Consider the following 19,347-nt stretch of genomic DNA (forward strand, 5'->3'; position numbering starts at 1 on the left):
TTTTGGCGATCTATAGGTAGATAAAAGCTCAAAAAACGGTCCAGATCCCACTTCTTTAGAGATTGATAAGAGCGGTGATTCTTGAACTCAATCTATTGAGAGGCTAGGTTTATGAGCTTGGAAATGCTATACACTTAGTCAGGCGTTGAAGATCTGAACTTTGGGGTTTTCAATGTGAATGACAGCAGAAGAAAAAACCTTGGAATTATGATACTACTTATGATTTAATAAAACCAGAAACCAAACTATTCCACTGTCACAAGGTAATCAGTGAGGTGATAAGGGTGTTTAGTTAGGCTGTTCAGTCAGATTGGTGGTTTGTACTGCTCTTTAGATCTTTGAACGGAAGGAAATAACTATCGTAAAACGTTCGAAAGAAAAGCATTGAAATTGTATTCTTCGTTGCAGCGACATACGAAAAATGACGTAAACTAGCTCCCCGATTCTATTCCATATTCAGCTCTTGTCGAATGTGGCTCGTGGGATGTTCATTTCACTTAATGCCCTACCCGGACGACGACAGTGTCACTGTCAATGAATGTGTCGCGACAGATTAGTATAAAATGATATGAAGCCAACCTTTCGTCAGTGCTTGGCGTATGAATTCCTTCCTGATGCTGATGGGTGTCTCGATGAGAAGGCAGTGCAATAATACTGCTGGGTGATAGCAGAGCGGGGTGCGACATCTAGGTGTCAACTATTTGGAAGCGAATTCTTGTAGTCAAATTTAATTTCTTTCCCTCGATTTTGCAAACATGAACTTATACTAGTACTACAAAGTAAAGAACAACCAGATAGGTACTGTATAGGCTTTTGAATATCTCATAATGAGCCTGTCGAATTCGCGCGGGACTGTCGCTAACCTTTTTAAATCAGTTTCGACGAAACTATCCCACTCAATCAATATATACCTACGTGATATGCGCTTAAGTCTCTGTACTGCTCCCAGTACCGTGCAATCAGGCAATTGGTGATCTCCAGTCTTTACGTCATGTCAAGACTTTCTAATGCTCTCAAATTGGTATTCTTGCTGTTTATAGCGTATCTAGGTAGTTCAGGGCTCATTCAGAAGTCCAATACGGCCGCTTATGTACAAATGTTCAATGGGACGATACCGACTTCCGTCAACTTAGTCATAGCGCATCCGGATGATGAAGTGATGTTCTTTGCACCTACGCTTATGCAATTGGATGCCCTGTTGGACAGTGGTGTGCCTGTTCGCGTATTTTCGATGACGAATGGCGGTGCAGACGGCCTTGGCGGGATCAGGGCCCATGAATTACAAGAATCTATAGAACTGTTGATGCGTCGAAAACATCCTTTAGTCAAGGTTTTAGATTTTGCAGACGGAATGCAAGAGAAATGGGACCTTACAGCCACCGCAAACAGTCTCAAATCTTTAGTGACGGATACGATTCCCGCTTTCATCACCTTTGATGACCGCGGGATCTCCAATCATGTTAACCATATCTCCTGCTACTACACAGTCAAGCAACTACGAGGACATTATTCAAAAGGTCTTTATTTTCGGTTGCTGAGCAAACAATGGTTTTTACAGAAATATACTGCATTCGTTCCAGCCCTCTTGTATGGGCACAAATCATCTCAAGAGATAGTTTTTGTGAGCGACTTTAAAACTTACCTATTGTCCTTCGCAACAATGCTCAACGCACATGTGTCACAGATGGTGTGGTTTAGATATGGATGGTGGATGTTCAGCAACTATGTCTACGCTAACGAATTACAACAATTCTAACCGCGAAAATCGTCATGAGCATTTTCTGGTGAATGAACTCCAAAAAAAAAAGAATATATTTTTTATTTACCACAGCCTCCCGAGAAGCATATCTTCCTCCTCGTCCTCATCGAATGCTTTACTTTTTTGTTGAGCAGCCTCGCTGCGCTTTTGCGTCCTCTGAACGTATTTCTGCCTGTGCAAATTGAAATACTCCCTGAAACTTTTTGCCAGTTCCTGGCTTGGTGATGCATTTTTTATAAGTCGCAGCGACTGATGGTAGCATCCAGATGCCGCTTGGTTTTTCAGTACCAGCTTAAAATACTTTTGTACAATTGCCATCATCTCGGTAGACTGCAAATCCTCTTGGTGGAGCTGTGAAAAGCATTGCGTAATGACGTCCGCGGCTCCTCTGTAATTATTTGTAGCTCGTAGGACTGTAAGCCTGTCCTTGAGTACTGTATAATCTGCTCGTACTTTTGTTCCGCGCTTGTAATGCCATTCTTTCATGACTTCCCACGATCCATTTGATAACTGACCCATAGGATCTATTTTAGCATCCCACATACTTGTACATAGATGAAACAAGCGCTCCCAGAATGGTGTGTCGAGGTTCAACTCTGGATATTTTTCAATGAACAGATCCATTAGTTCAAGAGCTGGAACAATTCGACCGTTTCGACCAAAACTTGTCAAGATTGAAACAAGGATCTCAGAAGATGGTGTGGAAAGGGTTTCAACTATTTTGGGTTCCCTTGGGCTGTTTAATGAAATACCCCACCGCTGATTAATGTACTTCTCAAGCACAGGCAGTTGTCCCATAAATCCCAATGAATATACAATAGCTGCTTCCAAAGAATCATTAATTCTCAATGACCATTCACCCGTTGGACTGTTGAGTAGCCCAATGAGCGCAGGGACGAATTTCCTGTCAAATGCCTTGTACTTTGAGCGCGAAGAATAATTATGCATCATACCAGCTTTTGGCTGCGCGGGCCAATTTTCAGGTAAAGCACCGCAACGTAGTTGTAAGTAATGAATGGTTGTGGTAACGTCCGAAGGAATTTGATTGTCGTAAGAAGCCAAAATGAAATCGAGAACGGTCTGAGCTTTTCGCAGTTGCGATGTTTCGATGAAAAAAGTCACAAACCGGTTCAAATCGTTCAATTGAAGCGGTGTTAAGCGTCTATCGCCCACCGTTTGAATGTAAATGAGGTAGAGGTTGAAAATGACTTCAGTTCCGCGGGTCCCTGGAGCAACGTGTATCAGTTTTTCAACGAGACGGCTTGAAATCAACAGACCTTGAACGAGGGTTGAAAGTTCCGTTGGCGTCAACACATTTGCTGTGAATATTATTTTGTTGAAATCAGGGTCCAGTCTCGATTGCAATGTTAATTCCATCAAAACTTTCACATATTCTTGTGCTTGAATAGGAGCCGAAAATCGGCTTGCGGGGGTTTTAGGATCGATGTGCTTATTGTAAGGATTTGGCTGCACTTTAAATGTTTCATTCGTGGCTCGTTTCAGTAATAAGCCTTGCAAACTGTTCGTTTTACCTGATACATCGCTAGTTGATGGAGCACCAATTGCTTGCCCGTTAATGGGTTTCAAATCCTCATGAATGTGGCTAGAAACAGGAGGAAATGAGCTGCTCCAGCTTCGTATTACGAATGGTATAGACAGGCGTCTTCTGGAAAGCATTCTCAGCTTACCCACGGGTTATTCGTTGCACCAGTTCTCAGTAAGCGCTTGATCATAAGATCTCTATATAAATTTTAACGCTATATAGTAGTCACCAAACACGTCGAAGAAAGACCTAATGTTGACAAAGGTGCGCCCGCTATTCTAATGTGCACAATTCGCCCTCGATGCCCCTCCAGTTAACGTCGCTAATTGAACGGTTTTGAATGTATCTGGCTCACGAAAGTTTTGTGAACTTGCCGGCGAAATTGGTCTATGCTGTCGTACTTAAAAAGTTCTTATTTGTCACATTAAATACGCATTAACACTATTCAAAGAGGCTCGCGGTGGGTTTATGTTTCTCCCGTTCAGTGTGCTTATCATCTTGAATAAATGCCTTTTGATTATTGTCTTGTCTATGGCATGGGGCTGCTGTTCGAGCTTCCAAGTTTCGAGATTATAATTTCGACATAGTAGACTGAGTAACACACTGACTGACATGTCTTTACCGTCACCACAGCAAATTAAAATAGGAAGAGCGTCGTTGAGATGAGACTCCGCCAGAGGACAGATATCGGTCAATGTTGTCCGTAAACTTTTGGAGCTCTTCTTGGAGCCACTAGAAAGCTTAACAATGGTGATGGCAGGATTGTAGCTAGGATCAGAGGGTGTTGCAGTTGCGTCCCTTACGACTTCTGCGTGTTCGCTTAGAATCACGACAAAGGAATAAGTGGCGAGTAATTGATCCTGAAGGTCTTTTTTCAGTCTTAATGGCTCCACAATCTTTCCTATGTGCAGTTCCGGCGTCAAAATATCGGTGCTAATCAGATCGTCGAGTGCGTTGCTCGCACTGGTGTTGTTCCTTTTCAGTTCAGTCTGAGCAGTGATGAAGTCTCGAATTCTCTGATCGCTAAGCGTTAAGTCCCCTAGCGTAGACACATTTTCCCAAAGAAGATCGGCAGTCAGGCCTTCTGACCACAATTCGTGATCGTCGGCTGCACCTTGGACATACGTAAAGCCGTGTCTGTTGTCGACGCCATCCTGGCATTGGTAGCTGACTGCACAGAGCACAATGGGGATGATTGTTTCTGTTTCGGGACTTTCCCATTTCACGTTTACGATTTCCCCGGTGAAAAGATCATGTTGGGCGTTTAATAGCGATGAGCCGGGATACACCCATAGCGGTCGAAGAATCTTACCACGAAAGAGCCTGGCAAGCTCTGCACCCGAAATGGCGTTGATCGCTTTAAATTTCGTTACCAGACTTGGGATTTTGGCCTTGATCTGCGTGTATTCTTGTTTAGATACAGTGCCAGGAGGACAAAATAGCACTTCCTCGTCTTCTCTTCCAAGATGCTCTAACATCAAAGAGTTGAGAACCGCACACCAAATAGGTACTGTTTTGCTGAGAGCATCGGGCAGCTTTTTGCCTCGTCTAGTACTATCAACAACAACAATTCCGCCATTCTTCGCCAATGTTGGCAGCAAATGTAGATTTAAACGTCGTAAGCTAAAATCCCATTGATTTGTATGCCCATCAGTAGACTTGAAGTAACTTGTTTGATTGAAAGAACCGGGTTTGCAATACCATAAACCGCACCTTTCATTGGGAATTACCGGGAAGTCTGGGAACACTGTCAATACATGTTCGCTAAGAAACCTGTTGTCAAGTAAGATGCTTTGAATTCGATTTCTAGTGGCCTTGTTTTCTTTCTTGATTTCCTTGTTCAACAGATTAAGAGTCTGCTCATAGCCACTAGTCATAGCAGGAGAACGAAACTAGACTGGTGTTCCATCTACTGTTGATTTTCTGTTTGATGCTTCATTCGTCGATGAGCTGAATTGTATCCCAGTAGAAAATTATGTGCTTGAAGGACAATGATCAAGGAAAGCGACTTGTGTGAGTACTGATGAAGTTACGGGCTCGGTATAAAGCGAGTAGAGGTGGCACTTTCTTCGAGGGCTAATGTTTACAATTAGAATCGTTAAGAGACAAAACACAGCGCTTGAGAAAACTAACACTCCGCTCGTTGTCAGTTCATTACATAAGATTGCGGAGTTACAGACCTCGGGTCAAACTTGAACTGAAGGTAAGGTAGATTTTGGGCTCGGGAAAGGTTTGTTCGCCCGCAAAGATTTATTCGACAATTTTTGAATGGTGCGATATCTTTGAGAGTGTGTCGATTCTGTTTGTTATCACTACCTGACGATCTTGAAACTCTGACACAATGGAAAGTTGGGGCAAATGATTGATCACTGTGTCATAGTGAACACGATGACTACATGTCATCGAGACGTCGGTTTCAAAATTCTTAGAATCTTCTAAATTGTCAGTAATATGCTTCATGCTATTGCAATGCTCACAATTACGAGCGTAAGGTAAACAGCGGAGAACTCATTCGGACGAAATTAAAAGCTTCTGGAAATAGAATAGCGTATAGGGCCCAAGATTAAGCTACTTGAGGAACACCTTAATTCTTCAGTTGCAAAGTATTGGGTTTTCCAAGACAAAAGCGTAGTAAATAGGACCCTGCATTACGAAAAAAACTATGATAGAAGGAACGTAAGAGCTCATGTCGAATGTTAATACGTGCGGGGAATACAATAACGAAGTGTCTCTTGCCATCTTTGAATACGTCCGATGTCGAGCATCTGAAATCGTCACAATCGTAGAAAGTGATATACATTGATGACGAGAGTGGATCAAGAATTTTGTAAGATCTCACGAACCAGACTCAAAGCATTTCTGGGGCTCGTTGAACTTTCTAACACAATTCCGGTTGTTTCATTCTTCTTCCTTTCTCTTCGTCTACCGTACTGAGCCCATTCTTCTCAGTAATGACTGTCTATCTTCATCGTACTACACGAGAAATTGGCTTAAACTAGTAAAACCTAAACATATTCAAGCATCCCACATCTGAATCAATCCAGATCGCAAGTAATCTCATTGACGGGCGGATCAAAACCATTTTTCCCAGCTGCTAGACGATTTTCTCCAACTCAATTGCTCACTGGTACGAACGCTTCATAGACCTTAACATTAGATGTCTTTCCTACAAAACTTGTACGTACTTAACGGATCTCTTAATATCGAGAGAGACGCGCAACTTTAATGCCATGGAGCGCGAAAGCGAAGGTATTCACTTCCTTCCTTCCTCCTGGGACGCTATAGCCACCCTTGCCTCATTTCAGACTATGTTACTAACAATATTTGCTCGCCATAGCCATTTAAGTCCCGGTCAAACTATCAGATCCACAAGAGGATTCAAATGGAATACCGCGAAAACTCCCAACCATGAGTTCGATCAATCCAGCCCAAATCTGGGCGAGAATGGAAACCCGCTCTATTCAACACCGCAAAAAAAAGTGCAGAACGGTAACATAACAGACTTTAACTATACACCTTCTCATCAAAAACAGTATTTGAGTGCATCACAAGGGACTACTGTGTCGTCACATAAAGATTTGAAAGAAATAGTGGAAACCACGTTAGGGTCACAGGGCGTCCTCAATCAGGCCGTCAAACTGCCCAAGGGTGAAAATGTAAATGAATGGGTTGCTGTTCATTGCGTCGATTTCTACAACCAAATTAATATGCTATATGGTGCAATCACCGAGTTTTGCTCCCCAGAATCGTGCCCCCGCATGATTGCCACAAGCGAATACGAATATCTGTGGTACGTCAAACCCGGGTCCCCCCCACTTTCCGTTTCTGCCCCCAAGTACGTCGAATATCTGATGAAATGGTGTCAAGAACAGTTTGACGACGAAACAGTCTTTCCTTCTAAGCCCAGCATACCATTCTCCTCCGCCTTCATCGATAGCAACGCCAGACCTATTCTGAAAAGGCTTTTCCGCATCTATGCCCATGTCTATTGTCATCATTTTAACGAGATGCTTGAGCTAAACCTACAAACTGTCCTCAACACAAGTTTCAGGCATTTCTGTCTTTTTACGCAGGAGTATCAGCTGCTGAAGAAACAAGATTACGGACCACTCATTGAACTAGTACAAGAGCTTAAGGACAGATAAGTTCAGAGTAAAGGGAAAATAGGTGCATTGTTGTTGTTACAGCGGTGATTGGTAATTTTATATATATGGGCGTTTTTAATATTATCGAGACGATTGATTGAAGATACTCGCCGGCGTTATATTTGGTCAATGATATACAATTAAAGTAAGAGGCTCTTGGCTACAGCTTCACTCGTATTAGCGTTAGGATAGACGAGGCTCTTGTATACTATCTCAGGTTTCGGTCAACCGATAGGCCCTGCTAGCTGATATTAATTTAGAAACTCGAGACTATTGAATAAATTCCATCGACTTGGTAAAAAAAAACCGTTGAAACCATTAACTGAGGGCCAATATGCCATCCTCTAAGATACTGAGTACGCTGTTACTGATAATAGCAGGTGCCCTTTTTTCGTTGAAGGTATTAAGTGGGTTTTTACCACATTTTGTTCGAACACCTCCGGTGAAATGGCGAAAAAGAGTCAACCGCGCTATTCTAGCTGCTGAAAAGGCTACCAAGAAGATCCCAGTGCTTGATTTTGGTTGGAAAACAGGCAGCGTGAGAAGACAAATGATTTTGGCTTCATTCAAACCGTCTGACTACTCTAACAGAGTTTATGGTTCTAAGATAGCCGTTGGCCCTGAAGATCGTCAAAATCGCGAAACTTTCATAAATCGCATGATTCCTGCGAAAAGAACGTATAACAGAGTCATCTATGGATTTTTCCACCCTTACTGTGACGCTGGTGGTGGAGGTGAAAAAGTCTTGTGGAAAGCTGTTGAGACAACATTGCAAAAAGACTCTAATTGTGTGACAGTAATCTACACGGGCGATTTCGAAACCTCGGGCGAAGAAATACTTTCAAAAGTCAGCAAAAGGTTTGGCTATGAGCTCGAAAGTTCCAGGGTTGTATTTGTGTTCCTTAGAATGAGACGCTACGTTGATCCCAAGACATGGCCAAGACTTACACTTCTAGGACAGGCAATGGGATCGATAGTCTTGGCTATTGAAGCCTTGTACAAACTTTCCCCAGATGTATGGTGTGATACAATGGGTTATCCATTTACTTATCCAATTGCGAAATGGGTTGCAAGGATTCCTGTAATAACATACACACATTATCCAATAATATCATCAGACATGCTAGACAAACTATCCCAAATGCCCAACTTCAAAAGCAACATTGGATTGAGACTCAAGTTTTTGTATTGGAGGATTTTCATGATTTTATACAGTGGCACCGGAAGCTATGTGGACATTGCAAGCACAAATTCTACTTGGACTCAAAACCATATCAAAAAAATCTGGCCTATTTGCGACAGCAGGATTATTTATCCACCATGTTCAACGGAAAACCTTATTTTTAAAGAAGAAAGCAGCGGTTGGGAAAGAGAAAACCAAGCTGTTATCATCGCTCAATTTAGACCTGAAAAGCGACACAGTCTGATCGTCACTTCGTATGCCTCAGCTCTAGAGAAGCAAAAGCTCGAAAAGAATGTGAAACTTCCGAAACTAGTTTTCATTGGATCAACTAGGACCGAGGAAGATCGCCAATACGTTGAAAAACTGAAGAAACTGTGCTTTGATGAATATACTTTACCCAAGGAGCTGGTGGAATTCAAAACCGATTGCGAATACACTATTATGAAAGATTACTTGCGCAATTCTACTTATGGAATTAATGCAATGTGGAACGAACATTTTGGTATCTCTGTCGTCGAATATGCGGCGTCGGGCTTGATTCCTCTCGTTCACGCTTCCGCTGGTCCCCTTTTGGATATTGTAGTGCCGTGGGATACTAAGTTGAATGGACAGGTGTCCGAGTGTAATGATTCAACTAGGACAGGCTTCTTCTTCAAAGATCCCTCGGATCCGGATTTTGCAAAATATACTTCAAAGAACTACAAGACGCTCAGGGATATATTTTTACAGGTTTCCGAAATGAGTGACGAAGAAAAGCTTGCCATATCACAGAGAACCAAGAAATGCGTTCTCAGTAAATTTTCGGATACAACGTTTTCTGAAAAATGGAACAGAGTGCTTGAAGATCTTCCAGAGATCGAACTAGCGCATCAATAGAAGCTAAATAGAGAATGATACATATCATGATTAAAGTGACGAAATTGGTATTAGTACAATAACATATGGTTCGAAAGACAAGTAAAAGGATTCAACCTATTCTTGCCGCCTGTGAAGATTTAAATATTACAACAAACCATATATTCGGTTGTATTGGCGTTCTCAAAAAGAACTTAGTAATGTTTGGCATCTGTGGGACGTGTAGCACGGTCGTGTTCATTTTCAATATAGATATCTCCATCAAAAGTATGATTTCTGCTGCCCTGTGACATCCTTGGCTGAGCAATGTTAACTTCATGTAAATTATACTCGGTCTCGGGAATGGAAACAGAGGTATTAGTATTTGTTTGGTTGTCCAAGTTGGGTGTTGGGAAAGTGCCCTGCCCCTGCTGCTGCTGTGGTGTGGATAAATGTTGACGTGACAAAGCTCTGCCATTAGGTTTCATTGATGAAGCTTTTCTCGAGACTTTGTGATCAGAGTTCAATTCCAATTTGGAGGTGACAAATTTAGCTTTTTCTGCTGGATTAGAAGTCGAGGTCAGCTTTTTGAGGTCTTCAAACCATGCCATCATTGACTCGTAGGATTCTGCTCTGAATACGCAGTTATGGCCTCGATGAATGATGCCATTTTGCTTGGCATGTAAAATAAACTTATAACCAGAGGAGCCCTTTTTAGAATGCTCAGCAACAGTACAGTCATTCAACGGGAGTGACATGACCGGTATAGTATCTCTCTTCCTATCTGGGGTTTTGAATTCGTGCAGGTAGCTTGGCGTTAGCACATAAAACCCTTTGGAGTACGATTTCAAGAATTTGGAGCGTCTCTCTAGAAATCCGGATTTAATTTCATAGGTTAAAGGATCCTCCTGATGTTTGTAAACAATATCCCTCATATGCCTTATAGGAAGGTTGGGCTGTATGAAATTGGGATCTTTGGAGACGAAATTGTCCCATTCAAAATCCGCTTCCTTATTGAAGAAACCTGTGTCGAGTTTCGATATCAAAACATCAAAGGCAAGTTGAGCACTCTGTCCCATAAGACGCGCGTAAACAGTAAGTGCATTTTGAATCTCCATGACCACAACTTTTTCGAGTTCTCTTCCAGACCCTTGAAGGTTTTCAAACGCTTCATGAAGAAGGTTTTCCTCATTCAGCTGTTTCCTGATTTGTCTATCAAGTGCGATTTTGAGCAGATGAGGGTCGTGTTTTGGAGACCCGTATCTGGCTGCATCTACAGCTTCTTGAAATTGCTTAAGGTCATTCTTTGTTTGTTGCAGTTCTTTGCTGCAACCATTCTTGAAGTCCGAGCTCAAGCCTCTAATTTCCTTAATTTTTATGAGCAGGTCGCCCCTCAAATCTTCTAGCCTGGGAATAACTTCATTTGCCAGTTCTTTAGATGACTTCAAAGCCGCATTTGCCATTTGAGAGTGGTACTGTGACAAAATATTTGGCAGGTCCTGAACGGAACCGTTGCCAAACGGCAGGAAAAATCTTTGAATGGCCTTCTCTTCGGGAGTGTTAAGTTGCAAGTGGTTTTCCGTGGAAAAAAACGGAAAATTCACTGCATGAGATAGTCGCAATTGCTGTCTAACCACTTCGTCTTGAATGGAGACTGTTTCAGTCATATACACTAAGATGGAGCGGATTACGGATCTCCATGCTGTGAACCTTTGAGCGAGCACTTCCGTGGGGTTGGCCGATGTGGGGATTAGCACCACGAGTGGCGAGCGGGGATCTTGCTGTTTAACGGAATTGTGAACCCACTGTTGCGAAATTCGCGAATTGCTCACTCCTGCGCTCGTGGTGCTTGCAAGAGAAGGTGCATGGCTTTTCTGCTGTTGGAACAAGTTTTCCAAGATATCCGCATTTGTGTGGGCCGCTCGAGGCGTTTCGTGTACTTTTTCGACTGAAGATGCGTTATCCACAGGATATGGGGTCTGATTCCCGTTGACTTTTCTGTTTTCCGGGCTTCTTTCATAAATACTTGGGTCATTCGAAGTTAAGCTTTTCAAGCCCACTTCTGGACCTTTTTGTGGGGGATTTTCTCCAGAGCTTGACTGACCCGGCTGAATGAATGACCGACGGTCAGCAATCGTCGAGTTCATGGACATTGATCTCATATGAAGACTGTTTTTCGAAGCTGTTTTGGAAGGAGTGCTCTTCTAGCGATGATTGAACTAACATTATTATAATGATGAAATAAATGAGGTATTTTTATACGGGGATGACAGTTGTGGAAATGGAGGGTAGAGGAATGGGTAGAGGAGTGGGTAGATGTCCGATGTTCTAAAAATTAAATTAAACCATTTAGGCATAATAAGAGACTACAGGAAGGTAAGACATAGGTTCGGGAACCGTGCTTGCTTTCGATACAAGTTCGACGACAACGATTTATTATTCGTACGTTTCATAATTGGTGTACTTTCAGGTTTAAGATGTGGAATGTCCATGTTCTAGTGCCATTGTGCATAGCGTGCACTTCATCTGCACACTACTTAGTGTGCGTGTCTCTATGACGAATAGCGTTTCTAAAATAAAAGCGATGTTCCATGTTCTAACCGCAACAGTTTGTCAGCTGGCCGCTGGTTTTTGTATCAAAACCTAGTTCTTGTTCAGATACTCCATTGTTTTGAGCTTCGATGTATATCCAATATATAGGGATTTCTTTCATCAAAAAGTAAACAAAGTAAGATCAGTCAGTGTTGGCTCCCGGAGCCCAGCAGAACGATTACGTGGCAGTAGTGTACAACAGTCAAGTCTGGTTGGTTGTAACATCTACCGGACGTTGATAGACGTGACGCCCGGCCCGAGTGAAAAATTTCCCGCGACAATTGGTCAATAAACTCAAGATGAGCACTACTTCATTGCAAAAATCACGAAAACGAACCAGTTTGAGTGGTCTAAAAGCCGTCTTCAAGAGAAACCCAAGCAATCAGGGAAAAGCTGTCAAGAAGCAGCCGGTACAAGAGAAATCTTTTCTTTGGCGTCCCTGGGGGAAACGGTATGCAAAGCAGGCTCCAATCAATCAAAAAAAGCTACGTGCATTGTATAACGTAGACATATCGGTCGCTGTTGCAATTGTGATATGTTTTGGCCTGGCAGTAATGCTGCTCATCGTTAAAGAGATAGGATTGACTGCACGCCACTGTGTCAAATGGGATATGTGGACGATTCTGGCTACGGGACAGCGCAATTCTGTCGTCAGAATTGTGCAGCGAGTTGCATATAAACTCTGGGAAGGCAGTCTTACATTATTCTGAGATTTGAAGCGCACTATTTCTGTTGCCAGAAACACTGTGACTCCCGTCACGTAGAGACCAGGACATGTTTTATGCATAGGACTCAAACCTGGATTCTACAGGAACCAGCGACTATAAGAAATGAGCAAGCGAACAGAAACGCAGGATTCGTATGGCTTGTGGAAATCACGCTAGCTCTTGAACATAGCGAATAGCATCGGTGGTCTAAACAAACTGCAAACAGCGCCATTTACAATAAACCCAAGGCCCTGCACTTGAACTTAAGAAAACAAGAGCAACACAAAAGTCTACAACACACAAGGCACTTTATCCATCACTTATACTCTAACTACAGCTTCTCGTTACCTTCAAACAAGGACGTTAGCTTGTTAAAGTTGACTTACCGCTGGACTTTTTATATATAGAAAATATGGTCACTGTATACGTAGTGTGCCAAGAAGAAACGACTAAATATCTTGTAACTGTAATAGAACATACAATCGAAGCCAACGGCCGATGTTCAAGAGATTGAGAGCGTTCAACGATTGTTGCACGCCGTTATCTTTAATAAAAGGTTTAAGAATGTCATCTTCTTTGTCGGCCACTTTGCCCGCCGTTTTAGAGAAACGGAGACCTCAGCAAAGCCCTGAAACTGACTACTCTACCCTATCGAATTACAAGGCCTTCCAGGTGCAACACTCGAATTTGAACCTAGAAATCTCATTTGAAAAACAAACCATCAGTGGCGTGGTGCACTATAACTTGCACAATGTGGCCAATGCATCCCAAATTTTGCTTGACACTTCATTTCTGGAGGTTTCTGATGTGAGTATAGACGGAAGTAAGGTGGATTTCAAAGTGGAGCCCAGAAGGGAACCCTTAGGATCACGTTTGGTGGTTCATTCGCCAGATGGCACACTACCCAGCACGTTCAAGCTTTCTTGCAGCTTCGAAACCACTCAGAAGTGTACCGCTCTCCAGTGGCTTCAAGGCCATCAGACATCTGGTAAACCATACGTGTTTTCACAACTAGAAGCAATTCATGCACGCTCGTTGTTTCCCTGTTTTGACTCACCGTCAGTGAAATCTACCTTCTCGGCGAACGTCACTTCTCCCTTGCCAACGGTTTTCTCAGGCATCCTGAAATCCCAGGAAGAGACTGAGACGTCTTCGGAATTGAAAACGTATCATTTCGAACAAGATGTCCCAATCCCAACTTATTTGATTGGAATTGCCTCCGGAGACTTACAAGCGGCCGACGTGGGGCCCCGTTCCAAAGTTTACACCGAACCGTTCAGACTTCAAGACGCACAATGGGAGTTTGACGGAGATGTGGAAAAATTCATACAAACAGCAGAAAAGATCATTTTTCCCTATGAATGGGGGACTTACGATATCCTCATAAATCCAAATTCGTACCCTTACGGTGGCATGGAATCTCCCAACATGACTTTCGCAACTCCTACGTTGATTGCCCACGATAAGAGCAACGTGGATGTGATTGCACACGAGCTTGCACACTCGTGGTCTGGTAACTTGGTCACTAATTGTTCGTGGGACCATTTTTGGCTTAATGAAGGCTGGACGGTATATTTGGAAAGGAGAATAATGGGGGCTCTACATGGTGAGGCTGCCAGACATTTTAGTGCGTTGATCGGCTGGAACGATCTTGGTAATTCGATCGACAGCATGAAGAACCCAGACCGCTTCTCTAAGCTTGTGCAAAATCTGCAGGATGGTACGGACCCGGACGAAGCCTTCTCTACCGTGCCCTACGAGAAGGGTTCCACGTTTCTGCTATATCTAGAGACGCTATTGGGTGGGAAACAAGCATTTGACCCATTCATCAAACATTACTTTAAAAAGTTTCAACGCCAGTCCTTGGATACCTGGCAATTCTTCGACACCTTATTCGAATTTTACGCTGACAAGAGAGATCTTTTGGAGGGTGTCGACTGGGAGAAATGGTTTTTCACCCCGGGTCTACCGCCCAAACCAGAACTTATCACCACTTTGGCCGATGACGTATACGCTTTGGCGGAGAAATGGATTCTCAAAGCCCAGACGAGTCGCAACAAGAAAGATTTTGAAAGTTCATTTGCAGCAGACGACGTCAAAGACTTCAATTCCAACCAGATAGTACTGTTGCTTGACTCCCTGGTTCAAGGTGTCCCTGCAACGAAAGCACATCAAAAATCAGCCTTCAGGTGGTCTGAGAATCCAACCGCTGCACATGCCCTATTGGCCATCTACGTTGACCGAACTGTCAACTCACGAAATGCGGAGGTTGTTTTCCGCACGTTCCGCTTTGAGATTTCCGCTAGGTTGACCGAGTCCTACGGCAAGCTGGCAGAATGGCTGGGAACCGTTGGTCGTATGAAATTTGTGCGTCCAGGCTACCGGTTGCTCAACAGTGTGGATCGTGATCTGGCCGTCACAACTTTTGAAGAACTGAAGGATATGTACCATCCAATCTGTAAGGCCCTGGTGAAGCAGGACCTGGGTCTATAACGTCTTCTGTACGTTGTTACAATACCCTATTGGGTGGCCATTCGATTCTCTTCCGGGGCAAGATTAAAATTCACAATCGGTTTATATTTCACGGTCCATAATGGGATGTGAAAAATAACAGTGTATCTGATCTATACTTGGAACATTACATACTACACACACACTCAGGACACATCTCAGGAAACTAATAGACCGTGGTATTCATTAAGAAGAATTGCGTATAGACATAATGAACCAGCTCTCTCAACTTTCTGTATGTTGTTTTCTCGCCCCAGCGATGTTTGACGAGTAAGCATCAGCTTTGTTTACTTTCAATATGCATCAAACTAACAATGAATTTGCTCCATTCTTCGCAGAACTTTTCAAGATATGCGGATAATCTGTCCGTGGAGCGTATCAAGGCTGAATTGCAAGGTATGCAGAGCAAATTATCGACTCTGCGTCCTGTCCAGGAGTTTTTCAACGTGAAAAAGGTCTCGAAACCCCAGAATTTCGGTGATTTGCAATCACGCGTATCTTACAACCTAAGACACTTCTCGACCAACTACGCATTGATTGTGGGGCTGCTCAGTGTCTACACATTGCTCACAAACCTGTTGTTGTTGTTTGTGCTTGTGTTTGTGTTTTTCGGTCTTTACGGAATCAACAAACTGGAGGGCCAAGACCTGGTTACGCCGTTTGGTGCTTTCAAAAGCTCTCAGCTGTACACCGGGTTGATGTGCGTCGCTGTGCCATTGGGATTTTTCGCGTCGCCCTTTACCACCTTGATGTGGCTGATCGGTGCATCTGCGGTGTCCGTCTTGGGCCATGCATCGTTTGTGGAGAAACCAATCGAGACAGTATTTGAAGAAGAGACCGTTTAATGTAGATGGTGCTTTTTATGGAGAATTCTTTGAGGAACTCTGGATTTTGCAGTGTAAAGATATCTATGTAAATTAACAACACAACAGGAAATGTTCGTACTAGAGGAAGTAGTCCTTGTTACCGAAAAATCTAGAGGCGTCATTAGTCAAGTGCAGTGGTGACAAGTTGTTTCGGGACAATATTTGACCACTTCTGAGTGTGATTCCGATAGATTTCCAAGTTTCCCAAATAAGCCAAAAAATGGCAGCATAGCAGACACCAAAGGGTTGACAAACACACTCAAAAATCTGCAAACCACCAGTACGTCCACACTCCAGCTCCATCAGTTTGATTAACATCGACCATGACTTCCCACCGACACCTTAAACACTTTTGCGACCCATTAATCTACTCGAATATACACTCGTTTCTCTAGTCGACCGACTGGATTACCATCATTAATCAACCTCGAAATATCGAACTGTTTAACACGCGCATCACCTTCAACTCAACAAACCAAACCCCAAACGGTTACATAGCCGCGTTAGATCACTGCAACAGGCCTCTAGTAAGGAATGGGCAGCCCTGGTGGTCCGTCGAAGCCCGAAAAAAATGTAATGGTATCCTTATTTGGCAACGAATGCTTGGAATGGCCGTTTTCGGAGTCGTCATTAGTACAGGCATTGGCGTTCAAAACGCAGCAGGAAAAGACAAAACAGCAGTATTACAAATTGGAATGTGTTAATAGGTCGATCGAGCTACTGAAAACGGCTATGAACGCTCGAATTCCGGGTCCCATGATTGCACAGCTGTTCCAGGGATCGGGATCTGGATTGGACCCATCGTCGACAACAAATTACAATAAACCACAAGAGGCGGTTGGAAGCCAAATTCCACCTACAGCATTGAGGCCGTCAAGGTCAGATTCGGCACCACTGAATTATAGTTTCCCACCGGGCAACTATAACGGGCGTGGCGCCTCTGCTTCTAGTATGCATCGCAGAACCAACTCGCCGGCGAGAATCGGGGCTGCAGCTGTAGCAAGTCTGTCTGAACATCGGGACCTGAAAGAAGAGGACAAAGACGAACTGCCGTTGGCTTCTCGTCCCCCTCGCCCTCCACCACCTCCTCCTTCGTCGTACCATATGAATGGTCCCTCACCTCTACAATTCCGCTCTCATCGCCGGAATTTCTCGGTACCACTTGCTAGACCGGCTCATCTTTCTCCACAGGAAATGCCTGCTCAAAATTTGGCAAGGAGAACCCACAATCCGATGACCTCAGTGATAAATTTTGGCTCTTGGCAGAGTTACGATCCAGCTCCGCCATCTGCGATGAGACGGGCAGGCCCAATAAGAAAACATCGGAAAACTAAATCTGCGAGTGTAACTCCTAATTTTGGCGTGATAGATATGAATGTGCCAAATCAAGTTCGTTTGCCTGATTTAGGAAAGTCTCCAGAATACTATGGGCCACCGAAAGAGAAGGGACATATCGAAGACGAGAACGATTTTGACGATCAGCAAACGTGCAGTGAACACAGTAGTCGAGAAACGACACCAATACCCCAAGTTACGAAAGGTCCCAATTTTGCTAATAACCTGTTGAACAGTTAAAAGCAGATTTCCTACGGACAATTACAAACATTAATACCCCATCAATCTGCCTTCAAGCATTAGCCTCTTGTTTCTCTAGATATTCCTGTTCCGCTAAATATTCCATCTCCTCGATTGTTAGGTTTTCCCATTGAGGTTCACCCGTTTCTTCATCGACGCCACAAATACAATCGAAGTCAATGTCCTCTTTTTTCGTTTGATCCAACTCGTTTTTCAGCGTGATTGCCAAGCTTCTGATTATACTTTCTCTTCCCCCAGATATAAACCAAGCGCACAAGTCACTTATCAGAATCGTATTGTAAACGTAGTAGACATCGTGGAATCGAAAAACCTCGTGAATATCTAGTAGCGCCTGAATGACCAATCTTTTTCCGCCGCGAAGAATATAATAGACGTAGTTCCAAACTTTTAATGATAGATCAAAGTTTCTGTGCAATGGATAGCTCAGACTTCTTCTAATCCCCGTCACGATAATCGCCTTTATCATGGACACTTGCGCCACATCTTCGGATAAAACAATCTGCTGGTCTAAAAACGATAGTTGTGGCGCTAGTTTCCCAATTGTCCAGCCAGACTCAGTGCTATGGGCTCCTTCATTTTCAGTTTGCTCGAAGCAGTAAGCGAACAGCAACGACAAAATGGTGAAATATTGGCCCTTTACATCGTCCACAAGGTAGCTTTTCTTGGGCAGATATTCGCGCATTTGTTTCTGTTCTTGCTCAGAAAACTCAACTGGCACGACCTGGTCTTTATCCTGTGCTTGTTTGTACCATTTGAGGAATTTTTTAGCCAACGGCGGAGTTGATTTTAGGATTGTTTGAATCCCGTTGATCTCTGCATCTTCTTTATCACCATATTTCGCGGTCATATACTCAGAAACGTAGTATTCGGGGTCAAACTTCAAATTTTCCTTGCGGAGTCTTTCTTGAGTCCGGTCTTCGCTCTTGCACTTGTCCGGTTCGTCTAATTCGTTGATATCATTCCCATTTGCAACAGAAACGCCTATGGCCGTATCGTACTTGTTGTCAAACCCGTATTTGGGCTTCAAGAGATTGGCAGCGTCGAAAACTGGCGCAGAGGTTTGTTCAATTTCCCAATTGAACTCGTCACCTTCCACAGCGTGTGAGTGTTTTGTAGAGGCTGCTTGAGCCGCCAAATCCGTGGTTTCGTCTTGAGAAGACGACACTTCCTGGATCAACGGACCCTTTCGTGGTGTTTCTGAAGCGTTTTCCAAATTGTCCGCTCCAACCAGATCTCCATGTCTTGCTAATAGCTTTGTCTGCAGGTCCAAATCTTCGAAAAACTCGCCTCTATTTTCTTTTGGAACCTGGATCTGAATAGTTTCATCCTGGGACTTGAATTCAGCCTTGAACCTTTCGTCGTCAATCAAACCGTGGGTGAAACGAAGCCTTAGATAATATGGTGCCAGGTGAAATATAAATACTTTATCGTCAACGACCATTTCAACGCTTGAAGCGCTGAATCTAACGGTAGCTATTACTATACTTATACGTAAAAATTCCTCATCTTGAGTGACACTGAACTTGGGCGTTAGCATTGCTATCGACACTTAAGGATAGAATCGGTGGACTCGATCTGACGCCTTTTTATATCTGAGTTTCCATCTGGTCA

At 43.4% G+C, this 19,347-nt stretch overlaps 11 protein-coding genes across 11 annotated transcripts; 7 read left to right on the top strand and 4 right to left on the bottom strand.

Annotated features, from left to right (window-relative positions):
• Positions 1 to 991: 991 nt before the first annotated feature.
• Positions 992 to 1,756, top strand: GPI12 (LALA0S03e00298g1_1; the record flags this gene model as incomplete). The annotated part of the gene is made up of 1 exon (XM_022773044.1): positions 992 to 1,756. One exon carries the CDS (start codon positions 992 to 994, stop codon positions 1,754 to 1,756), a length of 765 nt encoding a protein of 254 aa, XP_022627557.1.
• A 66-nt stretch (positions 1,757 to 1,822) lies between these two features.
• On the bottom strand, positions 1,823 to 3,436 carry AEP2 (LALA0S03e00320g1_1; the record flags this gene model as incomplete). Its single annotated transcript, XM_022773045.1, has 1 exon — positions 1,823 to 3,436. One exon carries the CDS (start codon positions 3,434 to 3,436, stop codon positions 1,823 to 1,825), a length of 1,614 nt encoding a protein of 537 aa, XP_022627558.1.
• Positions 3,437 to 3,721: 285 nt separating this feature from the next.
• Positions 3,722 to 5,179, bottom strand: RIT1 (LALA0S03e00342g1_1; the record flags this gene model as incomplete). Its single annotated transcript, XM_022773046.1, has 1 exon — positions 3,722 to 5,179. The coding sequence occupies one exon, from the start codon at positions 5,177 to 5,179 to the stop codon at positions 3,722 to 3,724; it is 1,458 nt and encodes a 485-aa protein (XP_022627559.1).
• Positions 5,180 to 6,459: 1,280 nt separating this feature from the next.
• On the top strand, positions 6,460 to 7,447 carry MOB1 (LALA0S03e00364g1_1; the record flags this gene model as incomplete). The annotated part of the gene is made up of 2 exons (XM_022773047.1): positions 6,460 to 6,479; positions 6,640 to 7,447. 2 exons carry the CDS (start codon positions 6,460 to 6,462, stop codon positions 7,445 to 7,447), a joined length of 828 nt encoding a protein of 275 aa, XP_022627560.1.
• Positions 7,448 to 7,781: 334 nt separating this feature from the next.
• ALG11 (LALA0S03e00386g1_1) lies at positions 7,782 to 9,506 on the top strand (the record flags this gene model as incomplete). Its single annotated transcript, XM_022773048.1, has 1 exon — positions 7,782 to 9,506. The coding sequence occupies one exon, from the start codon at positions 7,782 to 7,784 to the stop codon at positions 9,504 to 9,506; it is 1,725 nt and encodes a 574-aa protein (XP_022627561.1).
• Positions 9,507 to 9,679: 173 nt separating this feature from the next.
• On the bottom strand, positions 9,680 to 11,626 carry LALA0_S03e00408g (LALA0S03e00408g1_1; the record flags this gene model as incomplete). The annotated part of the gene is made up of 1 exon (XM_022773049.1): positions 9,680 to 11,626. The coding sequence occupies one exon, from the start codon at positions 11,624 to 11,626 to the stop codon at positions 9,680 to 9,682; it is 1,947 nt and encodes a 648-aa protein (XP_022627562.1).
• Positions 11,627 to 12,355: 729 nt separating this feature from the next.
• On the top strand, positions 12,356 to 12,766 carry LALA0_S03e00430g (LALA0S03e00430g1_1; the record flags this gene model as incomplete). Its single annotated transcript, XM_022773050.1, has 1 exon — positions 12,356 to 12,766. The coding sequence occupies one exon, from the start codon at positions 12,356 to 12,358 to the stop codon at positions 12,764 to 12,766; it is 411 nt and encodes a 136-aa protein (XP_022627563.1).
• Positions 12,767 to 13,261: 495 nt separating this feature from the next.
• On the top strand, positions 13,262 to 15,256 carry LAP2 (LALA0S03e00452g1_1; the record flags this gene model as incomplete). The annotated part of the gene is made up of 1 exon (XM_022773051.1): positions 13,262 to 15,256. The coding sequence occupies one exon, from the start codon at positions 13,262 to 13,264 to the stop codon at positions 15,254 to 15,256; it is 1,995 nt and encodes a 664-aa protein (XP_022627564.1).
• A 229-nt stretch (positions 15,257 to 15,485) lies between these two features.
• YIP3 (LALA0S03e00474g1_1) lies at positions 15,486 to 16,119 on the top strand (the record flags this gene model as incomplete). The annotated part of the gene is made up of 2 exons (XM_022773052.1): positions 15,486 to 15,509; positions 15,613 to 16,119. The coding sequence occupies 2 exons, from the start codon at positions 15,486 to 15,488 to the stop codon at positions 16,117 to 16,119; spliced, it is 531 nt and encodes a 176-aa protein (XP_022627565.1).
• Positions 16,120 to 16,674: 555 nt separating this feature from the next.
• Positions 16,675 to 17,715, top strand: BOP3 (LALA0S03e00496g1_1; the record flags this gene model as incomplete). The annotated part of the gene is made up of 1 exon (XM_022773053.1): positions 16,675 to 17,715. The coding sequence occupies one exon, from the start codon at positions 16,675 to 16,677 to the stop codon at positions 17,713 to 17,715; it is 1,041 nt and encodes a 346-aa protein (XP_022627566.1).
• A 52-nt stretch (positions 17,716 to 17,767) lies between these two features.
• Positions 17,768 to 19,273, bottom strand: SHQ1 (LALA0S03e00518g1_1; the record flags this gene model as incomplete). Its single annotated transcript, XM_022773056.1, has 1 exon — positions 17,768 to 19,273. One exon carries the CDS (start codon positions 19,271 to 19,273, stop codon positions 17,768 to 17,770), a length of 1,506 nt encoding a protein of 501 aa, XP_022627567.1.
• Between the last annotated feature and the right edge of the window lie 74 nt (positions 19,274 to 19,347).

This window comes from Lachancea lanzarotensis, scaffold LALA0S03, assembly GCF_000938715.1.
Source record: "Lachancea lanzarotensis genome assembly LALA0, scaffold LALA0S03, whole genome shotgun sequence".
Taxonomy (NCBI): domain Eukaryota; kingdom Fungi; phylum Ascomycota; class Saccharomycetes; order Saccharomycetales; family Saccharomycetaceae; genus Lachancea; species Lachancea lanzarotensis.